The sequence below is a fragment of the Tenrec ecaudatus genome, chromosome 9 (genome assembly GCF_050624435.1).
Source record: "Tenrec ecaudatus isolate mTenEca1 chromosome 9, mTenEca1.hap1, whole genome shotgun sequence".
Taxonomy (NCBI): domain Eukaryota; kingdom Metazoa; phylum Chordata; class Mammalia; order Afrosoricida; family Tenrecidae; genus Tenrec; species Tenrec ecaudatus.
The window spans coordinates 149230404-149257204 of record NC_134538.1 but is presented as its reverse complement, the minus strand read 5'-3'; the positions used below and the strand labels follow the sequence as shown (position 1 = coordinate 149257204).

General features: G+C 48.6%; 1 protein-coding gene across 1 annotated transcript; it reads left to right on the top strand.

Moving 5' to 3' along the window:
• Positions 1–4097: 4097 nt before the first annotated feature.
• On the top strand, positions 4098–25303 carry ZC3HC1 (zinc finger C3HC-type containing 1). The gene is made up of 10 exons (XM_075558660.1): positions 4098–4338; positions 5572–5683; positions 9283–9433; positions 9960–10043; positions 15129–15256; positions 16099–16253; positions 16878–17109; positions 18705–18917; positions 19252–19458; positions 21316–25303. Exons 1-10 carry the CDS (start codon positions 4193–4195, stop codon positions 21382–21384), a joined length of 1497 nt encoding a protein of 498 aa, XP_075414775.1. The 5' UTR covers positions 4098–4192; the 3' UTR covers positions 21385–25303.
• The last annotated feature ends 1498 nt before the right edge of the window (positions 25304–26801 follow it).

Sequence of the window (26801 nt, the reverse complement as noted above, 5' to 3'; positions counted from 1 at the left end):
TTTAAAACATAAAATGATTGCATATTGTGCAGACAACATGAACGTAAATTTTGGAGGAAAAGCGAGAAGAGGTACAAATATTATTTTTTATGAATTAAACAAAAACCTGAAAACATTACTGGTGTTGGTTGTTCAGCGCTCATAACACATAACGCCATTCAAACAGCTGCTGATTTGTTGCCCGTAGATGTGGAAAATATTGTTATTAAAATATATTCTTATTTCTATATAGACACTGTGCACATTGAAATGCTTAAAAAATTTTGTGAAACTGCAGAAGTCGAATATCAGAAAATACTTGGATACAGTACAACACGCTGGGGTTAGCTCTTTTGCCAGCTGTCAAAAGAATTTTGAAAATATATGCTCCTTTGAAATCCTACTTTCTATCACAGGATAAATGTCCTAGATTTTTTTTAATAAAACTTTATATTGGGGCTCATACAACTCTTACCATAATCCATACATACATCAATTGAGCAAAGCACCCTTATACATTCATTGCACTCATCATTCTCAAAATTTGCTTTCCACTTGGGTTCCTGGAATCAGCTCGGTTTCCTTTTTTTCCCCTCCCCCTCCCCCTCCCTCCCCACTCCCCCCTTCCCCCTGCTCCCTTAATAGTTTATAAATAATTATTATATCTTATCTTACATTGCCCGGCGTCTCCCCTCACCCACCTTCCCATTGCCCATCTCCCAGAGAGGAGGTTACACATAGATCTCCAAGATCGGTTCTCCCTTTCTACACCCCCTTCCCTCCCGGTGTCGCCACTCCCACCGCGGGTGTTGAGGGGTTCATCCGTCCTAGATTCCCTGTGTTTCCAGATCCCTACTGCACCGCTGTGCATCCTCTGGTATAACCAGGTCCCCAAGGTAGAATTGAGGTCATGACAATTTGGAGGAACAGGGTACTAACCCACCCGAGGGAGAGTATTGGTTGTGTCCCCACAGAACTGGAACATGCATACGGACCCCACCACGACACACCAAACAAGGAGGGCAACGTAAAGTACGGAGGACTACACAAAGAGGCTGGACCATATGCTGGCACAATCCAGAATTACCCGACCCCCACATTCGAAGGGAATACCACAGAAAATGAAAATAGATCGTCTGGTGTGGGAAAGGAACTGACCCACCACACCACATCCAGAAGGAAGCTGAAACAAAGGAAGGAGAAAGACGTAGTGGAGTACACCTGGGCCCACCAAGCCCACAGGACGGTAGCCCAGCTTGAAGGGCCCATCGTACAGTGGGGACCATACAGCTGGCCACACTGCCAGATGCAACATCCTGCACCAACCCATGGCCCTACACGGGAAAGCACCTGAGGCACAGTGGGGGATGTGCGACTGCGCTGACCTCACCACACTGAGGCAAACACTGGGGGCGTGCAATGGAGCAGCGGGGGAAGCAGAGCAAAGAGATCCCGAGGGAGTATAAAGGATGGACTTTGGGGCCAGGACGTGGCACCACACAAGTTTCATCTGGAAAACACTCCTAAAGGCCAACAAACAGACCTTGAACTACTAGCAGTTTTTTTTTCTTTTTTACCTTGTAAATTTTGTATGTTAGTGGCTTCTCTGCTTATCAGCGTGTCGGTGTTGCTGCTGTCGAAGCCATGTTCATATGTGCCACTTGGGCGCTGTCAAAGTCATCTGCATTTGCATGCACATGTTACTACATCAGCAGGTCCACCTAGACAAGATAGGCTGGACAAACAATGAGAGAAGAACATAACGGGACCAACGGTCCTGGAGGGACATGGGAACGTGGGAGGGAGGGGAAGGGAGGAGGTGTCGCCCAACACAGGGACAAGGGAACAGCGAGTGGTTCAAAACCAGAGGAGGGAGGGGATGGGAGGACTGGTAGGGAGTGACCAAGGGCAAGGTAACTGAGAGGAATTACTGAAACCAGAATGAAGGCTGAACATGGTAATGGGTCGGGAGGAAAGAGAAAGGAAATAGAGGAAAGGAGGAGGAGGCAAAGTGCATACAGAGAAGCCTAAATACAGACATGTACATATGTAAATATATTTATGATTATGGGGGAAATAGACCTATGTGCATATATTTATAGGTTCAGTAGTAGGGTAGCAGATGGACATTGGGCCTCCTCACACATACTCCCCCAATACAATAGCACCTCGCCCTGCTAAATGGTCATTGCATGATACCCACCTTCCCGATATGATCACTGAAGACAGACGTGTGTGTAAGCAAACGTGGTGAAGAAAGCTGATGGTGCCCGGCTGTCAAAAAGCTATAGCGTCTGGGGTCTTAAAGGCTTGAAGGCAAACAAGCGGCCATCTAGCTCAGAAGCAACAAAGCCCACAGAGAAGAAGCACACAGCCTAAGCGAATACAAGGTGTTGAATGGACCAGGTAGCAGAAACCAAGGAACAAAAACAATAATTGTGTGATCACCTTCCTCACATAAATGCTGAAGACGAAGGTGTGCATAAGCAAGTGTGGTGAAGAAGACTGATGGTGTCCGGCTACTGAGAGATATAGCGTCTGGGGACTTAAAGGCTTGAAAGCAAACAAGCGGCCATCTAGCCTAGAAGCAACCAAGCCCACACGGAAGCAGCACACCAACATGGGTGATCGTGAAGGGCAGAGGAGACCAGGTCTCCAACAACAAAGGCGGGGGGGGGGGGCGGGGGTCACATCACCGTGAATGAGGGGGAGTGCGTGATGGGGACCCAATGCCCATCTGTAGACAGCTGGACACCCCGTCCAGAGGGGTAGTGGGGAGGAGATGACTCACTCAGGGTTCAGTGTAGCAACAATGAAATTCAAAACCTTCCTCTAGTTCTCGAACGCTTCCTCCCCTCCCAATTGTCATGACCCCAATGTCCTAGAATTTTAGAAGAGTTTTTTGAAAAAATTTTCAAAAATTTGACTGGAGTTTGTACACATCAAGCAGCTCTTTTTCAAAATGCTATAAAACTTGTTGAAGGTGACAAAATTTCAGTAATCTAAGTACCAAATGAAGTTAATAATTTAAAATTTCAGTGTCAAGAGCAGTTAGAAAATAATTTTCTTCCGTTAACTATCCATAATATTATAAGCCAGCTAGAAGAACAGGTGCAATAAATCGTGCAGATATCATGAATCACGTTAAAAAGTTCTATAGTAACTGCGTAGATTATTTAGAAGAGTGGACGGTACATTACAATATTGAACATTTTCATTGGGTTACATTAAAACAAGGACTTAATTGGAATGATGTGCCAAAATCATTCGATCATATTAATCAAAATTTTCCATATAGTAATATTTCCGAAAATGATCTTTTTAATGAGGTATCATTATTAAAAATATATATTGATAAGGAAAAGGTTAAATCTTGGGCATCAGCAAATATCACAATAGAGAACATATGGTTAGAAATATTTCATCATTTTGAAACAAACCATGTTCCATACAATAATGCACTAAAAATTGTGGAATACGCACTGTCTTTACCAGGAACTAATGCTGCAACTGAACGCGTTTTTTTTTTTTTTCGGTAAATAAAGTGTGGACATCAGAAAAATCACAATTAAGTGTTGAGACTGTGAAAGCCATTTTATGTGTGAAATATAACAAATTCTTGTGAAAATTTTCATGACCTTTAAATAACAGCAATCTACTAAAAATATTCACTCAAATGAGAAACATGCCAAAGAATAAAATAATACTACACATAATTTTTAATGTATAATATTTATAAATTGTACTTATGATGAACTTTAAAAAATATTACAATACTATTTTTGCATTCTATGAAAATTTTTGTTGCTCCGTATAGGCCAAATTTTTTTTAATCAAGAACCCCCCACCCCCGCCCCCACCCCCGGTCAATGGTGTCCTGCTCTACCAATGTTAAAATCTGGTCACCTTAGTTTAAGGGCTAGAAAGCCTCGTTTGTGTTCCCCCGCACCCCAACCTCCCCGGAGCGGCACGTGGTTTCGAACCGATGGTCTTGTGGTCGGCAGCCCAACCCGGAACCCGCAGCCGACGCCAGGAGACAGCAGTTACGCGAGCCCGAGCCGTGAAGCCACGCCCCCGGCTGAGGAAGCCCGGATGTGGTGCGTCTGCTCGACGACCGTCGGCTCGCGGACGCGCCGGGGGCGGATCCCACCCGCCCAGAACGGAAGCTCCGCAGCGTTCGAGCCGCGGGGGAGCCAGTCGGCAACGGACCAACATGGCGGCGCCCACGGAGGGGCCCGCGTTTGTCGCGACGGTTGAGAAGAACTGGGGTGCAGTTGTCCGCTCCCCAGAAGGGACCCCGCAGAAAGTCCGGCAGCTGATAGATGAAGGGATCGCCCCAGAAGAGGGCGGCGTGGACACGTGAGTTCGCGAGTCAACCCGGGGTCTGGGGTCGGCTGGCCGGACGGGGAGGGGCTTGGCGAACGCTGGCCCCCGAGTCGCCTTGGTCCCGCCGTGGGCACTGGGGCTGCGTCGCCCCGAGTCAGATGGGCTGAGCTAGTGTGCTTAGTCGGCTTTGGTTTGCCCCGGCACGGCACCGAGCTCCTTCCTCAGCACGACTGGTTATTGGGGGTGGGTGGGGGGTTATTGAGGGTGGGGTGGACGTAGAGAACCGCTAACTGAAAGTGCACCCTAACTTGCCTTACTAGGAGTTCTTGACTCTTTTCGAGTGTGTCATGAACCCCTTTGGCTATCTGATTAAGTTTATCATTCCCTTCATCCTCCTCCTTTTTTTAGACGTAAAGTAATTAAGATTATAAAGCAAGCCATTAACGTTTAGATGGGATTATGAAGCTAGTAAAAGAAAACAGGAAACACAACATGCTTTCTAAAAAGAAATAATACTCTTATTTCAAAGAGAGGATAAGGTAGTAGGTCTCTTTCTAATCGTTGCAAAGATAAATGACATAACTTGGGAACGGACCTGTGATTTCTACTGATAATAATTTACAAGTCCTAATACTTATTATAGTTTTTCACTTTGCTTCGTAACTGAAGGAAATACTACATTTCAGTTAGATAGTGAAAGGCCATTTAAAGAAACAAATAAACCACAGGGCCATCGAGCCGATTCTGACTCATATTGAGTGACCCAGTAAGATGGGATCCTCCTCTTATGCTCACAGAGCAGCTGGTGGTTTCGAACTGCTGACTTGGCATAGCTAAGCCATGAGGGTTCCTTGAAATGACAAGATCACAATAAATGCCACGGAGCCATTAGGCAGGATCGCATGAGAACATTGCAGGAGGACAGGACCTTCTGGGATGTTTAAGTGTGACCAAAATGTAAAGCGTTTTGAAAGCCAGAATGAAGAATTTGGATTTTATGTAGCCACTAGTGTAAAACCATTGAAAGTATTCTTTGAGGAATGGCCTAACTTGAATTGTTTTTAAGACGCTTCTGGTGTGAAGAGATGTTTGATATAAAATGTGTAGGCAGAGTGGAGCTGAACTGTAAAAGGATTCCGAGCAAGAGGGGAATGGGGTTCTATTGTGGAGTTGCAAACAATAAAAATAAAGAATTAGATGGACTATACTTCATATTAGATCTCTGTTTTCTTAAGGACTACTAACAGTTGTGCAACTTTACTTTAGGAAGGACGCTTCGGTCACAGATCAGCCCGTTAATGGATCACCCCAAGCAGAACAGTGTTCGCTGGAATCTACAAGCAGAGAAGCCTTCTTTAGCCGAGTGGAGACCTTTTCCATATCCTTTTCTTGACTTGATTATAATTTATCTGTGTTGTGAAGCCCCTTATCCTTTATTTCTCACAAGTTCTGCCTACTTCTAGAATTGGTATTCCTCCAAGGTAGTATTCTAAGGGAAGTGCAGCATGGCCTGATTTCCTTTCCTTATTTTTTTTCTGATTTCGTGTTTGATTCTGTGGCTTATACGCCATTACTATGAGCATCATTTCGGAGCTCCAGCTGTCTGTGATTTGGTCAGTCAGGACCCTTCAAGTCGACTTGCTGGCCGGTCCCTATCCTTCATTGGCCACTGCCTTTCTGGTGTAAGATGTTCTAGGGCTTCTCTTGTGTTATCTGTGGCCTAGCCTCTGCAAAGGACATTCTTCAAGAAGCTTTGGTTCCTTTTAATGGAGGTTATCTAGAAGTATCAAGATCTGGATGCATGCTAATAACCTCAGAGCTCCTGGGGCACGGCTCTTCTCGGGCCTCAGAGGGCAGAGCTACATACATTTGTACACGTACAGGTGCACATGTATACTCACAGGTACATTGAAATTCACTTCTGTGTTTCTCTCTGTGTGACGCTATTAGAGCCCAGCTCTAATCCTACGCCACAGGATTTATTTGAGCACAGACACACACTTTTTCTGTGCTTGTCTCTCCCATGTTTGTCAGAGGAAGCCAACCTCCAACAACCGAAGGGCCAGAAGGCACAATTATACGGCCATAATATATCAAGATTATTGATAATCTATGAGGTCATCAGGGATAGGAAAGATAAGGGAATAAAGCAGTCAAACATTAATAGTTTAGAAGAGAGCCCTTTACAATTGTGGGACGTTTAGAGGCATATTCAGAAGTTAATGCTTCACAAGGTGGGTGGGATCTACAGTAAGGTCCCTGAGCTCATAGGTGAGGAAAGCTAATAGCTGCATTGGGGGAAGGTACGAGTGGGTGATAGCCTCTCATATTGGGTGATATGGTGGGAATAGATACCAAAAGGATGTCTATTTTTATAGGGAGATAAAATCAACCATGTGTTCACTTTAAGCAGGCAGCGCAGCTGTTAGGGGGAAATCTGTGGAAACGATATTGAAAGCAGGATACTGTACTTGGACTTTACCTCTGACTTACCAAAGTGGAGGCTGTCCTGTGAAATTCTAGCTTTCCAGATTCCCTCTGTTGGAAGTTAGGGAACCTAGTCCTCCTCACATTCCCTCCATGGTAGTTTCCCATACTTGTTCAGCATTGTGAACTCTAACTCCTGTTCTTACTCTTCTGCTTTGAGTGGTTGCTCCCCCTCATGTATGTCCTCCCCCATTTGAGATACCAGCTCCTCGTCCCCGTAGCTTCCAGCACTCCACCCTGGGCTGCCTCCTTTGGATAATCTAAACTCCACCTGAATTCTAAGACCCTGCTCCAAGCTAGACTCCCTCTCCCACTGCTCCCAACTCTCCCATCCTCCCTGCGATCTTCCCAGCTCAACAGCTAATGGTTTTAGGGTAAATTGTTCAGGAGAGGAAGGTAGCCACCTTCCCACTATTATTCATTGAATTATTTTTTATTTTAATGCATTATTTAGGTCTATTTCCTTTTGTTCTCGTTGGATTTAAAATAGTAATTTTTAGATGATAATCATTTATTTGACTGAAATTGATCAGATGACTCTAGACCTGTGGGTCTCGACCCCTTTAGGGGTCGAAATACCCTTTCACAGGGGTCGCTGGATTCGTAACAGTAGCAAAATTATGAAGTAGCAACGAAAATGATTTTTTTGTTGCTGGGGTTGGGCACCACAACATGAGGAACTGTATTAAAGGATCGAGGCCACTCACTCACTCTCTCACTAACTCACTCACTCTCCCACTAACTCACTCACTTTCCCACTAACTCACTCACTCACTCTCTCACTCTAAAAAAATTTTTTTTTTAATTTAAGAAAGGATCAAGGCATTAGGAAGGTTGAGAACCACTGCTCTAGACAATTCCAGGTCCTTTATAATTTATGTCTAAATCCTGTTTTCTAGCCTTTGATCTTACTTTTGTTGCTAGTAGAATGTTTTCAAATTCCCCTGTCCTTTTTTTTTCTTTACAGTTTTATTGGCATATAATCCACATGTATGAATCAGTAGTTCATTCATGTCAAGCATTGTATGATTCTTAACACAATCAAATTTAGAACATTTTCTCTTCCCCTCCACCCCTAAGGTTAGATCGCCTTTAAAATAAGGTGTGTAATCACAGTCACTTCTAGTGCTCCCTCCCCCTCCCACATTCATTGTTTCCTCCAGAACTCCCCTCACCTTCCCTATCTCCCACTCCCCACCCCTGCATCACCTGTAAACCCTGGCATCGTATCATCTCTGTCCTTCGCAAACTGGTAGACCCAGCAAACAATAAGAAGCAAAAATGAAACGAAGTTGTAAGGATAAAATAATAATGTAAAGTTAAAATTAGAAATAGAAAAGATCACCATTAGTGTTTAAAAAGTCAGAGAAGAGACTTTTGTCCTGGAACAAGCACGTTGGTCAAGAGGAAGGTCAACTAACCAGTATCACATTCGAGCCAGCCTAATCAAGATTACAGGTGATCTCTTTCTGATCGAAAGGCTGTGGCTAGTGAGAGTCTGCCGGCGGCCTAATCAAACCAGTTATTCTGCAGATGTGCTCTGCGCTCCTACTGTCCCCTGGAGCCTTCTATAAATCGGGTGCTCATATTTTTAGCTCTGATACTTTTCCCTCGTCATTTTTGAATTTTGTTATTGTCGTCTTTGCCTCACCCAAGCTGGTGCGCGTCTTGTGGGTACTCGCTTAGATGGCTTTCTGTGGGGACCCAGAGTCCATTTGCGTGTCTGCGGGATATACGCAATGCACGTTTACTTTGGCGGTCGTATTATGATAAAAATCAAGGCCCCATAAGATCAACTAACACCTCCACCAACAGCCGCAACAAAACCAGCCAACAAGCAAAAACATGCTACAGGCAGGAAAACAAAACCCTTATAAAACAAAACAGTACAACCTTGTCAATCATGACATCATCATTTTTCCCAATGAGACAGACAGCACTCCACAGGACACTTGGTATGAGGAGCCCACCTTGAGCCGCTGGCCATGCGTTGTAGCCCTACCCCGTTTGAGCTCCCATTTGATTGAGCTCTGTTTACCCTGATAGATAACATCCTGGGCCAGGGTGAAGTTCCTGGGTAGACACCAATACGCTTCTACCCAACCCTCGGTGAAACGGGCCATGGACCAACCATGTGATGACCGGTTTACCCATGATGACAAGGCAGAGTTTTCACTGGGGCTTCTGAATCCCTAGTCTTTCATTTGAAGTGATAGGAAAACGTTTTGGGTCCATCCTCCAGCCAGTAGTAAACATTTTAAACTTGGAAATATGCTGGGCTTCCTTGAGGCAAAGCTGGTCCCTTTGTGTCTGCTTGTCACTCAGCTGCCTGCCATCATCCACTGAAGGATGGCATTGTACTTCCGAAGTAGCCTATCACTGTACTGTTGCTTTCTTACTGACCTGTGTATTCCTACATACATACAATGAATGCACGTTTTACTTTGTGCCTGATTGCTTGCCTGTCGTGTGTCTGTCTTAACCGAATACTCTTTGAAGTGGGCAGGTAAGCCCCTGGAGCTGTCTCCACTTGTCTGCGCCAAATATGGCTGGGTCACAGTTGAATGTGACATGCTCAAGTGCTCCAGCTGCCAGGCTTTTCTCTGCGCCAGCCTGCAACTAGCTTTCGACTTCAACCGATGTGAGTATGAATTACGAGTTTATCCTTTCATGTGCAGACACAGTAGTCTCTTTACAGTTAGTTTTTCTGAAAAGACTGGCCACCTTGGTTGGATCCAAGAGTGTATGTATTATCCAGAGCAAGGCGAGGTTCTCCTTGCTTTTGCCCAATACTTAAACAGTAACGGCCTCGGAAACCCCCAGGGACAGTTCCCCTCTGTCCTGTAGGGTCACTGTGAGTTGGACTTGATTCAATGAGTTCGGTTATTTTTGGTTTCCTTCCTGTATTCTTGGGAACGCCAGCATGCTTACCTGCAGGTTTCCTGCTTTGTGCTTAGGCACAGGGACAGAGTGCTTTGGCGAAGGCTCCCACTTAGGAGCGCCCCTGCCTTACGAGACTTGTACATGTTACCCGTGGGTCTTAGAAGCTCAAGTTCAACCTTGTTGGGTGAGAAATCTGATGATATGGTGGCGAATAGTTTCATATATGTCTGTAAAATTAACTTCAAGTTATTTTCCTGTGTCTTTGCATCGTGTGTGGGTTTCAGATAAGGAAAGGTGTGCCGAGCTGAAGCAAGCCCTGTGTACTGCTCATGAGAAGTTCTGTTTCTGGCCAGACAGCCCCTCCCCAGGTACTCATTTCTGACAGCCCCTGTTTACGGTTTCACGTGAGCATTGCGTTCTTTGTTTATTTTTAATCATTTTATTGGAGGTTCATACAACTTAATGCACACAGATCTATTTCCCCATCATATATATTTATATATTTACATATGTGCGTGCCTGTATTTAGACCTCCATAAATGCCCTTTGCCTCCTAGTTCTTTCCTCTTTCTTTTTACTTTCCTCTTGCCCCACTATCATGTTCAGCCTTCATTTGGGTTTCAGTCATTCCTCTTGGTTACATTGCCCTTGATCAAGCCCTACCAGGCTTCCTACACCCTCCTCACCACCGATTTTGGATCACTTGTTGTTCCCTTGTCCCTGGGTTTGTTAACACCCACTTCCTTTCCCCCGCCTCCCCCTCTCCCATGTCCCCCTGGAAACACTGACCCATTGCTTTCTCCTCCAGATTGTTTATCCCGCCTAGCTTATCCAGATAGACTTGCAGAGATAATAATATGCACAAAAACAAGACAGAGCAAAACAAAGCAACAAAAGAAAACAATGTCAAAAGAAAAGAAAAGCCTATGAATAGTTGAAGGCCTGTTTGTTGGCCTTTAGGAGTGTTTTCCCAGTGGAGTCTGATGGGGCGCCACGCCCCTGGCCCCAAAGTGTATTTTTGGTATTCCTTCAGGACTTCTTTGCTCTGCTCCCCTTGCTGTTCTGTTACACGCTCTTGGTGTTTTGCCTTGGTGTGGTGGGGTCAGATTGGGTGCAAATCCCACAGTGTGTCTCATAGTGGGACCAGCCATATGGTCCTCTCTGCATTGGCTGCTCTGAGCACGGATATCGTCCTTAAGGCGTGGTGGGCCAGGATGTGCTCCACTCTCTCTTCCTCCCCCTTCACTTGCCCCTGTGTGCTCTGATCAGACATGTCCCTCTCCCTGAGCTGTGGTTTCAGTGCTGCCCTCTGAAGTAAATTCTTCTGAAGGGAGGGGTGGCCTGTCAGTCATTTTCAGTAAGCAGCATTGTCTCTGAGAAATGAAAGGGACGATTTGTACTCTGAGCTCAAAATATAAATGAACAACATTCATTGTCACCATTTCAAACAGAAATAACCAAAGAAAATGATCAAAAGTTTAACTGTGCAGATTCTTTCCAAGAGCGTCCCAGTGCACTGCATGGCCATATCTGACCTCTGGCTAGCTAAAGAAGAAAAAGGGTGAGGCAGAGGTGTTTCTCTAGTACCCCACTACTGGTACCATATGTGTCTCTGGATTGGCTTCTCTAGTCAACCCAGACTAACACAACCCCATCGTACAAGTCGTTCTCTTTCTTTTGTGTAGTACTTAGGAGCGTGCTGTGTTTTTTCATTTCTTGGTCAATAAGTTATCTGAGCCTTTTAGACTAGCTTACGGCCCTTTGGACTTCTTTTCCAGAGTATCCTCTTTGAATAACCTCTTTCTGTTCAGACCTTTAAAAGAAAGAGTGAAGTGAGCTGTAACTTGCTTGTGGTTGTAAACTTTTGTCACCGATTCCAGTTTTCCATTTCAGGTGCTAGGTGCTTGCTTTTCTTATTTGTTTCTGTCATTTGTAGGTAGTCTCTAGCTTCTGATGGCGTCTTTTCCACCAGCTCCGTCCTAAGTTGGTTCTGACATAAGTTGCATACCACTTTTTAAATTAAAATTTTTTATTTATGATTGCCTTTAATAATCAGTATCTTTATTTGTCTTTGGGAGTTGGCAGCATTCCACATAAACGTAAGCTAGTTTCAACATTGTCACTTCCTGCTTTTCTGGTTAATTCGCACATTATATGAGGGTAAGGCAAAAAGTATTGTTCCTACATACATGGATTTGTTCCAAACTGAGTTTAACAGCTCTGTGGTCCGTGGACAGCTGCAGGCACACTCCCTCAGTGACACACGTGTCTGGGTGCCTTCGAAGGCTCCTTCAGTACAGTGGCCTCGGAGAGGATCTCTGGACCAGTTAAATTCCAAGCAGAGCTGTCAGTCTAGAAGGTTATGGTGGCTTTTACAGAAATCATTTTAGGGGGAGCTCTTTTTTTTAAACATTTTATTAGGGGCTCATACAACTCTTATTACAGTCCATACATATACATACATCAATTGTATAAAGCACATCTGTACATTCTTTGCCCTCATCATTTTCTTTTTTTTTCTCTTCTCTTTTTTTATATTTTATTAGGGGCTCATACAACTCTTATCACAATCCATACATATACATACATCAATTGTATAAAGCTCATCCGTACATTCTTTGCCCTAATCACTCTCAAAGCATTTGCTCTCCACTTAAGCCCTCTGTATCAGGTCCTCTTTTTTTTTCCCCTCCCTCCACGCTCCCCCCTCCCTCATGAGCCCCTGATAATCCACAGATTATTATTTTGTCATATCTTGCCCTATCCGGAGTCTCCCTTCCCCCCCCTTCTCTGCCATCCATCTCCCAGGGAGGAGGTCACATGTGGATCCTTTTAATCAGTTCCCCCTTTCCAACCCACTCACCCTACACTCTCCCAGCCTCACACCCCTGGTCCTGAAGGTATCGTCCACCCTGGATTCCATGTGCCTCCAGCTCCCATATGCACCAGTGTACAACCTCTGCCCTATCCAGACTTGCAAGGTAGAATTTGGATCATGGTAGTTGGGGAGAGGAAGCATCCAGGATCTGGGGGAAAGCTGTATTCTTCGTCGGTACTACCTCGCACCCTAATTAACCCATCTCCTCTCCTAAACCCCTCTGTGAGGGGATCTCCAGTGGTCGACACTTGGGCCTCGGGTTAGGGGGAGCTTTTACAGATAGTGTGTCATTTCATAGTTCAGTCACATCAGGCAGTATTGTACACACACACAAAGCAGTATTGCACAACTGCTACCACAGTCAGTTTCAAAACATTTTCTTTCTTGAACTCCTTGGTACTGGTTCCCCTTTACCCCTCTCTCCCCCACCGCCCCCTTCAGGAACCCTGGTTTTTCATGTTACCTACTCACGTACAATTCTGTTCTCCACCCCTTGAGTGGGGTTATATAGTCAACAATGCCATCAGCTTCCAACTCTCCCCCTTCCAGTACCCTCAGAACCATTACTTGTTACTGTTTGTGAAGAGTTATCTTATCTTGGCTTTCATGTTTCTGGTGACAATTATGCAAATGAACATATTGCAAGTCTAACATCATAAATGAGGTAAAACAAAAACCATAATAGTTTGGTAATGCATTAAAGAACTAGAAGATAGCTATAGGTTTCATCAGTTCTATACCACACCCTGAGTTTTTCATCCTTTCTGAGAAGGACTGACCAACTATCTTACAGATGGGTTTTGGGTCTCCACTACATCCACACCTCTTCATATGGATTTGGTTGCTAGTTTTAGAACTGATACTTATTCCTGTTGACATGTCAGGTTCACACAAGCTGGTGTGCTTCTTCCATGTAGGCTTTGTTGCTTGCCTACGAGATGGCACTTACTTAACTACAAGCCTTGAAGAGCTCCTCAGACACTATCTTAATAGCTGGGTACCATCAACTTTCTTCACCACATTTGCTTATGCACTATGGTGACTTTTTGTTTTCATATTTTAAAGAGGTAATCTTGACAGACTTTCTTGAAAGACATGGGATACTCTTGGGGGCTTAATCTAAAGAAGTTTTTAAGAACATTGAAAATTAGTTACATTAGGAAGAAACAGGCCAGGAAAGTTCACCAAGGACATATTCCCATTACAGGACTAACTGCTCATTGTCGGTCTCAGAAGCTGTCCTAAGGCAGTTCTGTTGGGAAACCGTACCTCAGTCTCCTATAGCCTTGGTCTTGCTCATTAAGCTGACATTTTTGTTCCCCACACAGAAACATGCTTTGAGCCCCGTGAGGATGCCAAACTCGTGACGTTGTATGAGTCAGCACAGGCATTTTTCGAGAAGGGTTAGAGAGATGGAAACACTGCCTTCAGAAGTCTGTTGACCTAGGTGGGAGATCTGTTGAGAAAGAACGCTTTGCTATGTGAAGCAGTGCTCTTTGGTTAGCCCCCACCCCCAATGCAAACAAACAAATGGACAGTGACAGGTATAGTTCCTAGTAATTCAAATATGTCCTAAGTTGGGGACCACCTCTAGTCATTACCAACCAAATTGAACCTACTGCCATCAGGCTGTTCTGACTCGTAGCAGCCCTCCCTTGGGTTTCTGCCACTGTCCATCTTCCTGGGAGCAGACAGTCTGTTTCACCTTTGTCTCAAGGAGCGTTTGACCGCATTCTTCGTGCTTGGAAGCCCAGTGCTTAAGCCACCGCACCAGCAGCAGCCCTTTAGGACTGCCCTATCCAAAAAGCTTTTTTAACAGCTTACTAGCATTTCATCCACATATCATACAATTCCAGAATTGTACAATTGTCACCATATTCAATTCTAAAACATTTTCTTCTTGTAGTCGTTGTTATTTGTGTAAAAAAAAATACCCACCAGAACATTCTACAACTTCTACCTGTATAATTCAGTGCCATTGATTACACTCTTCATGTTGTACAGCCAGTACTGATGTCGCTGTCCACGTTATCCTACCACCAGTAACGTAAACTCCGTGTCCCCTAAGCAACAATGCTTTCCCCTTCACCTATTAGTGAAGTTTGGTTTCTTTTTCTTCTCTCATGGTTTTCTGATATAGAATTTGCTTATCATACAGTTCTAAAAAACAATTTCTTGATACCATCTACTGTCTCCTTGATGACTTTCCCCCAAATGTCCTATAGATGTTTTTCCTTATTTGTTACAACTTACGCCCTGAAAAAAATCCCATTTGTGGGGGGATGGGGAACTGGTAGCATTGATGACTGTACAACCCCACTCGAGGCAAACTAACAGAATTTTACGTGAACGGATACATTGGATGGTGTAAACTATGCCAAATAATATAATAAGGGTTTCAGTGGGGGGATAAAGGGGAATTGATATCAAAAGAGTTCAAGAAGGAAATGTTTTGAAAATGGTGGTGGCAGCAGTTGTACAGTTACAATTGATCTAATTGAATTATGGATTGTTGAAAAAAATCTAAGGACTCCCAATAAAATGATTAAAGAAAACCCCTCCCGTCTGTCCGCAGATCGGTTTGGGATGCTGCCGTTGGACGAGCCTGATGTTCTCCTCTGTGAGGTTGTGGATCGTTTCCAGGGCCTCTGTCACCTGGACCTCCAGCTCCCTTCCCTGAGGCCAGAGGACTTGAAAACCATGGTGAGTGCGTCTCGGTGGCAGGGGTACGCGGAGGGACTTTTCCACCTGTCCTTCTCTTCATCTCCACTGAACGGGCTCCCTTGGAGGTGTGGTTCTCTTAAGTGGCTTAAATCCATTTTCATCTCCATGAGCTGAAGCTGTTTCCCAGAAGATGCTAAGGTGTGGCATCATGGGACTTGCTCGTTCCTTTCTCCAAAGCAAGTGCTACAGGACAACTTGGGGAGGCCTTCCTTTCCCATCCGTGGGACACTGGAAACGCTCCGCCCGACTGTACTTTGAACGTGGGCCTGTGGTTCCTGCCGGAATGAGCAGCTAGTTGGTTCCCCAGGTTGACAGGCTTTACCAGCAAACCCTTAAGCTCTGAGGCTCATTACAGCTGTCACCCTGCCCTTCGCCGAGGCTGGTTTGTGTTCTTCACCGTGCTAGGTGTCTCCTTCTCAAAGGAGCAGGTACTAAGACCGGACAAACACCCTGTTCTACCAGCCAGTAAATTCCATGTCGGGCCAAGACTTGAGGAGTGCTCTGCCGTTCTCATTTGGATTTGAAGTGTCCAAGTAGCAGAGGAATCTGTCTTTGGTCGTTTGAAAAAATTTCATGCTACGGAGAAAACTTGCTATTCCAGGAACCCTGCTTCCTCTCAGTCTGAGGATCCGGGCAGTTCAGCAAGTATCCCTGGTCCTAGCTTAGCCCCCGCTCCCCAAGTGGGTCTTCCCTAGTGGACTCCGGTCCCCGTGTTGGTTTGTTCCTCCGTGACGTTGACCCTGGACCTTCCAGCTGCATCTCTAGATAGAACTTCTTTCCTGAGTTGGACCCGTGTGATTTTGACCTTGGCTTCTTTTCAGTGCGTCACAGAAGACAAGATCAGTCTTCTCTTGCACCTGCTCGAAGAAGAGCTTGACCACCGAGCTGGTGAGAAGAAGATGACCACCAAGCTGGGCTCCGACATCCAGGTCCATGTCACTGCCTGCATCCTCTCAGTGTGCGGCTGGGCCTGTAGGTGAGTCAGGCGCAGACATGCCCACGAATACAATTTGGGAAGCCCATGTTGCTTGTCGTGGGATAGCCAGAGAGAAGAGGGGCAGTGGGGGTGAACAGCAATCAAACTCTGTTGTTGTTGGTGCTCACACGCTGGCTTCCCAGCTGGGAACCTGGGTTTCCATAAACCCTGAGGTGGCTATCTGTTTTTAGAAAGAAAGGAAAAAGAGCTTCATTTATAAAAACTACCAAAGGAAGCCTCCCCCTTCCCCCCCAAGCTGGAGTCCTCTGGGCCCTCATGTTGGCATTTCTGTTCCAGCTGCTCAGTTTGGCATAGGCACCAGTCTGGCTCTGTACCCAGCGGTACGCTTTAGGACATGAGGGGGCTGCATTTACCAGACCCCCTTGGAGAGGGACAGGCAATTTCTAAATGGTACCTTTCAGATAGCCCTGTCAGAGAGAGCACCTCACAACCCCTAGCTGCTCCTGGAGGGAATGTTGGGGGGTGAACAGGGGCTGAGAGGGTGTGCCCCCCTCCTCCCTCTATTGAACTATTGTGAGGAGCTTGTCTGGGACGGGGAGTGCTCGCCTGTCTGTGCCCTTCATCCCTTTGAGAAAAACATCCTTTGTCCTCTGCCCCCCCCAGCTCCTCCCTGGAGCCTCTGCAGCTCCCCCTGGTGGCGTGCTCCCAGTGCATGCGGAAGGTGGGGCTCTGGGGCTTCCAACAGATGGAGTCCTCCGGGGCAGAGCTGGAGGCCGCCTTCAGCCTGAACAGCTCCTCAGGCCCCAGCCCTGAGCGTTTCCTTCTGGTGCCCGAGTCGCCGCGGAGGATGATGACCCGCAGCCAGGATGCCACCGTGCCCCTGGGCACCGAGCAGGTAAAGCATGCAAATGTAGTCAATTCGGGGCTCAGTATCTGAAACACTGTTTGCCACGTGAATTGTTTTCACATACTTGGCTCCATGCCATTAGTTAAAGTCCACCATATTGTGAAACTGGTGAGCGTTTTTTACACCCCCTCAGAGAACCTCAAGGTCCCTCACAACCCCTTCCCTCCCCGTTCCCTGGTTGTGTTCATTTCAGCCAGGCTACTGACACGTGGCTCACGTGGTGCGTGTCCTTGACTTCTGGCCTGGCTGGAGGCTCCGAGGGTCCCCCAAGCTGTGACACGTGCCATCACTCCCACTCTGCGGCTGCATCGTGTTCTCCAGTGGCAATGCCCGGCCCGGCAGTCCTGGCCGCCGCGCTTGGTGTGGGCTGTAGGGCGAGTGCTGCCAGGAGAGTTTGGGTCGAGGTACCCGGCCAGGTCCCTGCTGGCCCTCTGGGCCATTGCTAGGAGGGAAATTGTGAGGAATTTGGGTTTAACATTCGGAGACAGTGCCCAACTGTTGTCCACAGCAGCTGCGCCATTTTGCAGCCTAAGCCATGGACCAGGTTCCCGCCTTGTTGGGTTTCTAGTAGTAGCCCGCTGGGTGGGTCTCCCTCCCCCTTCCCGCCCCCCGCCCCCCGTGGCTAGTGGAAGGAGCCTTGGCAGTGCAGTGGTTATGCACTGGGCCGCCAACCCCCATGGTTGGCAGTTCAAAACCACCAGCTGCTGCTCCTCGGGAGAAAGACGTGGCTTTTTACTCTCGTGAAGAGGCAGTCTCAGAAACCCACAGAGGCAGTTCCGCCCTGTCCCACAGAGTTGCTCTGAGTTGGCATGGACGTGGCAGTGAGCTCATCCTTAATGGAGAAGTTCTGGGTTATGCTGTGGCCGTGGATCTGGAATGACTGGTATTGTCCTGCATCTACTTGTGTGCTTACTGGCCAGTGGACATCTTCTTTTCCCTCCCCGGTTAGGTTGGGCCTGGTTGTGGAGAATGGAGTGGTCTTCCTAATGGACCCCTCAGGTTACTCCTGGGTGGACAGGTGTGTGTGTGTGTGTGTGTGTGTGTGTGTGTGTGTGTGCGCACGCGCGTGCGTGCTGTTCATGGACTTGCACTGGGGTCGTTGTTGTGCAGTGTGTGGGGCTTTCTCTTGCTCTGCAGACAGAGATGGTTTGACGTCGGCTTTTCTGATTTGGATACCTTCTCATTCTTTTTCTTGCCTTGCTGCTCTGGCCAGGCCCCCCATCCCCACCCCACTCCCGAGGGACTATGTTGAACAGAAGTCATCGAGGTGGGGGTCCTCCTTGACCCCTTCCTGGTCTCAAGGAGACAGTGTCCGCCTTGCACCCCTGAGGAGGATGTCAGCCCTGGTGGGTGGATTTGTTTGTTGTTGTTTTAACATCGCTTTCCTGTCCAGAATGATGGTGGAAAAAAGGGCATGAACTGGGCTGGGTAAGCTTCCTGCCCAGCCATGCTGATGAGAGTTCCCTGGTAGCGGGCGGTCTCCCCAGCTGCAAGTGTCTTTAACTGTCAAGTGTCCACGTGCACATGCTCCCAGAAGGATCTCTGTTTCATCATAATCATAATCATAATTTCCTCCCCTTCAGGTTGAAAAGAGCCCAGGGCCCATTGTCTCCCGGACTCGGAGCTGGGACTCATCCAGTCCTGTGGACCGTCCTGAGCCGGAGGCCGCCAGCCCTACCCCCAGAAGCCGACCGGTGACTCGGAGCATGGGAACAGGGGACACCCCTGGCATGGAGGTGCCATCTAGCCCGCTTCGGAGAGCCAAACGAGCCCGCCTGTGCTCTTCCAGCAGCTCGGTAAGCCTGCACGTCGTGTGCCTGGGAGCCCTCCCAGGCAACAGCCTTTCAGTCGACCGTGGGCCTCAGTGTTAAGATGACCCAGTCTGGGACCCGGAGGGAGGAGGTTGATTTCCATTGTTGTTGTGGATTCAGCAGCAGTGATCAGGATTTGGGGCCAAGGGGACAGCAAGGCGAAGGGGTGTGCAGCCTGGTGAAGTTTGTCTAGCAGGAGCAGAAAACTCATTAGCAAGTTGAAAGGTGGTGGCAGTGGACCTGACAGGCCATCTCGGTGCCTCTTTCGCATTCCATTGTGTCTCCCCTTCATGAGGCTGCTCCCTCCTTCCTCCTCCAGGACACAGCTTCAAGAAGCTTCTTCGACCCCACCTCTCAGCATCGAGACTGGTGCCCATGGGTGAACGTCACACTTGGCAAGGAGACTGGGGAGAAGGAAGGCATGAACGGTGGTGGCAGTGCCCCAGGCGAGCCAGGTTGGAAGGCTGTACTGAGCACCCTGCTGGTCCACACCCAGTCAAGGCAGCCGGCCGAAGCCGACGCCACGGTGAGAGCGGGGAGGGGCAGAGGCCAGCGGTGTCTCTCGGGTCATCTAGGCTCCCTCTGCCTTCTCCCAGGAGGTTCTGCCAGCTGGAATTTGACATCCCCTCGCTCTCGGTAGATCCTTTGTCTACCACATTCACCTGGTTCTGTGTAGAGGGGCTTTCCAGAGGCGAAAGTGCCAACTAGGCAGCTACCTTGGCTCATGCTGCCCAGTAGCTGCTCTTTCCATCGTTGCTGCGCTTGTCCTTGGAGCCTGATTGGGTTCAGTGCCTCATGTTGGGGCTGTGACTTTAGGCAACGGCCAGTAACCAAAAGGTCAAGGCCACTGTGAGATGGCTATGTTGGCTGCCATCAAGGGGGTACATCCTGGGGGTGTTGAGGAGCCCTGGAATTGGGGTCCCTCTGCTGGGCTGGGGCTTGCCCCAATTGCTGCATCACCTGATGTAGATGTCATTTCTGACCTCTGCCCCGCTGACAACCAATTGTCACAGTGTTTTGCGGGGATGCCGGAGGACCGCGAGGAACCTGATGGCCTTAGTAAATAGACATACAGGTGGAGCTTCTCCAACTTCCAGCAGGGGCAATGGCATTTTCTCCATCTGAAAACGTGTGGAACTAAGGGAAGCTGTGTGCTGACGGATGTCTGCCCAGCAGGCTCGCTCTGGTAACACCAGCTTGGCACCAGCGGCTGTGGTGAATACTCCCTTTATCCCCTTCAAACTGAAAAAGGCTCTGGCGCTTTTCTCCTTGGGGGAATCTGGACAGCCTCAGACTGGCCCAGACACGGGAGTGTGAAAAGCCTTTCTGGAAGCTTCTCTCCTGACCTTTCCTGCTCTGCTCTGCCTGGGAAACGTAGGGCTTCCTGCTCTTTACTCCAGGAAGACGTTTATATGCCATTTTAAACTTGCGCTTCCATCTGATGTTGTATTGATAACCAAACCCCCAGTGGTTCTTAGGAAGAGCTCCCAGGGCTGCCCCTCCTGAGCCTTTAGGTAACCGCAGCTCCTCCTCAGGGCCAGGAAGCTAGGTCCCAGAGTGGGGGTGTTTGTCGTCTCACTGAGCCCTTGCTGCAGGGACTCTGCCCTTCCCTGTGTCTTGAAGCTGACACCCAGGCTTCTGAGGGACGGAGAGTTGGTCTCTCGGCGAGCCGCTTTGTCTCCCTGCGACACCAGTTCTCAGAACGACAGGTCACGTAGGAGGCGTGATCAGGTGGCGCTGAGAAGCTTCCTATGCTAAAACCAGCAGAGGACACAAGCTCAGAGGGTCATTTCACTCTGCACTGTTACTTGGCCTTGACCTAGATTAACTCCAGCTGGGCATCTTGTAGACACAGGATTTTGTTCCTAAGAGAGAGTCATACAGGGATGAGGACAGTGCCAGCTCGCTGGGGGGCTGGCACAGGGTATAAGCCGTCATCTGTGGCCCAGTGAGGGTCCACTGCTGCTCTGTTGAGCCCAGGCTTCTGTGCTTGGGCTTTGGGTAAGCATGCGTTTAGAGCAGTGGTTCTCAACCTTCCTAATGTCGTTAACCTTTAATACAGTTCCTCATGTGGTGACCCCCAACCATGAAACTATTTTCATTGCTACTTCATCACTGTCATTTTGCTACTGTGATGAATCAGGCGATCCCTGTGAAAGGGTCCTTCGACACACATCCTCCCCCCCCCCGGGTCGGGACCCACAGGTTGAGAACCACTGCTTTAGGGTCTGCATTTCTAACAGGGTGACTTGTAAGTGGTTTCCCTCCCCCCAAGACACAGCTACATGCTGTGAGGGTTACTGACAAATCAGGCCTCGAAGCTCTTTCCCAGCCCCTGTCCCTGTTGAAGGCTTTGCTCTGACACCAGCTTGTCTCCCTACAGAGCCTCTCTGAGAAGTCACGGAAGGTATTCCGGATATTCCGGCAATGGGAATCTTTATGCTCAGCCTGAAGATAATCCAGCCTACGAGCCCAGCGATGAGAGAGACTCCTTGAAAATAAACAGGAATTCCCTTTTGGTCAGCAAATGTCCCTCCGTCTGGTGTGGTCATCAGGAGCCGGCGCTGTTGCCAAGGCCTCTGACTGGGGACCCCGTGCTGTGCAGGGCCAAGGCCAGGGAGTGAAGGCGCACAGGCCCCAAAGCAGGAGGACGTGCCCGAGGAGGTTCCTGGTTCAGTGCCTTGAGCAGAGCACACTCGCATCCTGGGGGCTGAGAACAAGGAAGCCAAGGTGGAGACCGTCCGGGGACCAGTCAGTAATGGCAGGATTTCAGTTTCATTTGAGCTGCAAAGCCTCAGAATGACTTGTGATTCCTTCTGGTCAGAGATGTAGCCGTGTGGTAACAGCCATCGGGTTCCTGTCTACCGGGAGAGCCCTTTCTTTCTACGGTTCTGAGATCACCTTCCCCGAGACTACTGGTCACTGTAAAGCGGCCCTGGCTCATGGCCACTTTGTCTAGAAAAGCACTTCTCTGGCAAGTTTTTGGTTAACTGGGTGGCTGGGTTGATATCTCACTTTTATTTTTGAAGTATTCTCACGAAAATTATAAGCATCTCGGGATTCCACCCGTCCGTCGTCCACTTTGTGCACAGTGCTACACAGTTCAAATGTTCTCCTTTCCGCTGTAGCAGACTCAGCCAAATGATCAGTCCCTGCCTTGATAGGAGGATCCCATACGCAGCCTCTGTTCACGATCCCAGCTTGTGCCCCAAAGTTCTCGTGTGTCTACCTAAACCAGGATCCAGCGCAGGATCGTTGATTACATACGTTTCTTTTTAAAGAACAGTTCCTTTTTTCTTGGGCATCAGATTTTGTCGTTTTCAATTCTGCTTTTTCACAGGGATCCACGGGGCCTGCTATGTCTGTCAGCAGGTGAGCCCAGGTAGCGGCTGCTTCCAAGTGGTTCTTTGGGCCTTGGCAGTGGTTGTGGCCAGTGTTGCAGGAGACCTCGGGCCAGGAGGAAGGAGTCGCATGCTGACCAGTGGTGAAGTGAATTAGAAAGACTCCTCTCTTGCTGCTTCTGTGCCTCAGTGGTGTGAAATGATTACAGGGTGTCCATGTGGACTACAAACCTGTCTTAAGGATCAGACTGTAAAATGTAGGTGGCTGGTTTTTTAAAAAGGTTTACACCCCCCAAAAAGGAGTAGCTAAATTTCTTACTTTTTAAAAAAAGTTCTTTAAAATAGTGCTGCACGTGTTTTGTCTTTTCATGAATAAAAAGCAGGTGGCGACAGACCTAGCGATGTTAACAGGAGGTGTCTTGTACATAAGAGGGGCCGGGAGCCTGTACTGTTGTGAAGAGACTGGCCTCTGAGCTCAGGAGGTTGTTGCTTAAGCCGCATGATTCACTGGGGCCCTTAGTGTTGCAGACTTTGTGAATGGCGCCTAGTGGAAACATGCTGAGCCCTGCATAAGAGAAGGTAGGGAGTTCTCCCGAGTTGGAGGGAATTCTCAGGTGGTGTTGCTTGGAGATACTTGGGAGAAACAGGCTCCCTGAGAACAAGGACCTTGTCTCTCGTCCATGTTCCACCAGTGAAAAGGGCGGCAGAGGCTGGTGAGCTGCTGAGCAGAGGGCTGCTCTGTCCCTGGAATGCAGTGAGTCTTCTGCATTCCTGCATTTGGAGAGAGGCAGGGCCCTGTTGACCCTTGTGGGTTATTTCAGCTTCCAGAGTGAGGCTCTCTACTTCTCACCTGAGACCTCGCTGGCATGTTTGCCAGCCTTCCAGAAGGCTCCTGTCAGACTGGCCCTGTGTTGCTAGATGGAACGAATGTGCTTTCAAACAGTACTGGACTCTTCTCTTGGGACTGAGGCCTGGAGCCTCCTTCCCCGAGGGCGCGCGCTCCTTGGGAACCTGTTCTTCGTGCTGTGATCCTCATTGGGGTCTTCTGCTTTGTACCCTTTTCCCAGATGCCATAAAGCAGGTGTTGCCTGCCTGCCTGCAGTTTGGCTGCTCTGTCCACAACAGTCAGTTCTCAGAAACCTTCCCACTTAACGACTCTTAGTGACTTGTGGGCTTGCTGTGCAGTCCCTGGTCAGTGGCCTTCTAGATGGCTCTCAGCAAAGAGGACTGCCACGCCCTCCTCTCTCCCTCCCAGAGGCAGGGCTTTTTAGGGGGCAGGGCCTTGAAGACCCCTGTTAGCCCTTAGGCTTATTAGCCCATGTGGCTAGCTGCCTGGTTCTCCTGACTTAAAGGCCTCTCGGTTCTGGGTGCTGCTTTAACAACACTAAGATGTAGCTTCGGCTTCCACTTGAGCAGGCTTCACTAGCCGACCTGCGGCCAGGTACTGGCTGGTGGCCGAGTGACATGCTTGCTGTGCTTTCCGACCTTCTGTTCTTTCCATTATCACCCCGCTGAGAATATCCTCCGGCAGGGAACCCCCTCACCTCCTTCCCCAGGCGGCACCTGGGAGAAAGGAGGCTCCTGGACCCAGCCACGCAGCCAATGCCGATTTCTAGTTGCTTCCTGCCTGGACATCGCGGCTTGCGTTCAGAATATGGGGGGTGGAGCAGCCTCTTTGGGGGCTTTCGTCTCTGACTCTCGTCCACCGGGGTGGCAGAGCCAGCTCTCCCATCCCGTCCACCCTGTGTCTGCTTGGCAACTTCCGTTCCAGAGTACAAATGCTTCCTCCTCTTCCTCCTCCTCCTCCTCTGTGTTCCTCACTGTTTTGGGTTGATTCCTGTCCTGAGTCTGCTCTGGTGTGCTCCAGCTCTAGCGCCTGGGCTCCTGGACGCCCGGCCTCTGAATGCTGTCTGCCTTTGGGCCTCTCCTTGGCCTCTGCTCATGCCCTGACTCCCCGTCTGAGGTGGCCGAGGCTGCCCTTCTCGACCCTTGGACCCTCTCTCTCTGCCTCTGCTCTTGGTAGCTGAAGCCAAGCATGGGGTGCTGGCAAGGGGGCTGTACTAGCAGGGGGCGGGGCCTTGGTGGTCGAGTCCGAGGCTCAGCTTTCCACACCCACTCCGTCTCCTCTGGCAGTGCCCCAGCAAGGAGTCATGGAAGAGGGCTGGCTGGCTCTTTCCCACAGGGGCTCAAAAACTCACCTCGGGCGGTGAGGAAGGCTTCTCTTCCAGAACACCCACTCACTGTTCTCCTAAGGAAACCGGGGTGACAGGTAACCCCACCTTGTTCCTTGACCATTTCCCTGCCTGTCTTCCTGGACCAAAGTGGAAGCCCAGGAGGAGGAGGGAGCGATGGGAGGCTAACAGCCGCCCTGGTTTGCGTTAGGTGGATGGAGCCACTTTGAAGCGATAGTGTAGTGAAGACTGTGTCTGGCATCTGCTTGGTGCTGAGAGAAGGCATCATGGGCATTTGCTTCCAACACTGCGCCCAGGAGTGCCAGCTGTGTGCCACGCACAGCTCTAAGCACTTTACAACTCTCATCTAATTGAAGCCCCGGAACAAGTTCAGTGGGCTGGGGACTGACTGTCCGTACTCATTTCACCAATGAGGAAGCCCAAGCCTAAGCTAATTAGTTAGCACAGAGTCCCACAGCTAGTGAGTAAGTGGCCAGGACGCATTCCATCTGCCCCCGAGGCCGCTCCTCCCAGGGACATCCCTGAGAGGAGGGACAGGTCTGCGGGGAGACTCTGAGTGCAGCGGTAAGAACTTGACAGGGCCTCACCGTCTAGCAACTGGACTTCAGTGGATTCCGAGTAAGCCGTCTAAGTCGGTGGGATGTGATGCAGGCCGTCGAGATGATGGGTGTAGTGATGAACTGTGCAAGGGCGTTTTCTGATACATGTGAAGAACGGTGCCGAGCCTAACTCCTGTGATCTGTTTAACAGATGCCAAACGAAATGAGAACAATCTGTATTAAAAGGAAGCTAGAAGAAATGTCTTCGAGTTTTTTTTGTTGTTTATGCAATAAACTTTTACACGGACAGCTCCATCATCTTTATAAGTGGCTGCAGGGACGTGGAGGCTGGCGGCGTGGCGTTCTGGGCTTCGGGTCACTGAGTTGGAACCAACCTGAGGGACCCAACCGCAGTCTTTTAGTTCTAAACACCGTAGTGAGCTTCCTTTCTCAAGTCCTGAAGAGTTCTCTTCACTTGTAGCTCTAGTTATTTCTGTGTGTCTGAGATAAGGTAGATAATCATGAATTATGTCCCACAGAATGTGTGTCTTGACTTGGCTGGGTCATGATGCTCAGTGGTCTGGCGGTTCTGTAGTGATGTAATCCATTCTTCCTCAGAATGTGATCTCATAGGATCAGCCCCAATTGGTGTGAGGGGATCAGGGTGGGGTGCAGTACCCTGCTCAGGTCTCACCCCTGACCCCATGGAAGAAGAGAGCTGCGTCTGTGGCCTGCCACACCTTTTACTGTACACGAGAGATGAGAGTGAAGTGAGCCCAGAGAACCAAAGACATCCCTTGGACCCGGGGTCACACTGCTTAGAACCTCCTGGGACCAGGGGAAGGTTGGGGTACATTATGGAGGTCTCAGAGGAACACGGCCTGTAGATATGAGGTGACAAAGCCAACAGTCTTCCCCTGGAGGTGGTGCCCTGAATTCAGTCTTTAAATTCACCCACCTGTGGTCTATCACAGCATTAGATCACTAAAACAATAGAAAGATGATAGCATCAGGTGACATTACATCGATTCTCCTTTCCCAGAAGCATGCACTGCAGAGGACAGCTCTGAAGGAACAGCCCAGCGAGAGTGGCAGGTCTGCCCAGACCACATGGAAGCAAAGACAGCATCCTGGTCCACCAAGCTTTAAGGACGACATACCCACTCGGAGCAGCCAAAGCAGGGAGGACTGTAGGGTCGGCCTCACCATGAGGTTTGACGTCCCCTACCTGACCCACAGGGGACAGTACTAGAGACTGCAGCAAGTGTGCCCAGTCTGACACGCACACACGGCAGTGCAACAGAGCAGCAAGGGGAGCAAAGCAACAAAGTCTGGGAGGAATTCTGAAAATAGACTCTGGACTGGAGATGTGGGCAGGGCATGGCACTGCATCAGATCGGATCGGAAATCATAGGGGTCAACAGACAGACCTGGAACTATTCATTGACTTTTTTCTTCTCATGTCTATATAAGATAGGATGAACAATCCCAAGGAGGAATGAATGGACCCATGAGGAGGGGGTAGGGGAAGAGCCGACAAACCCAAGGACAAGGGAATAACAGATCTAAAATTAATGGTGAGGAAGTCTGAATACCTGCTTAGGTTCAATCAAGGCAATGTAGCTGTGAGGAAGCCGAGAATGAAGATGAGACTGGAGGGAAGTAAAAGGAAATAAAGGAAGTAGGAGGCAAAAGGTGTGAAAGGTTTATAGAGATATAAACATAAGCATGTAGATAATGTAAATATATTAATATATAACTAGGGATATTGGTCTGTGTACATCTATTTCAGTGTTA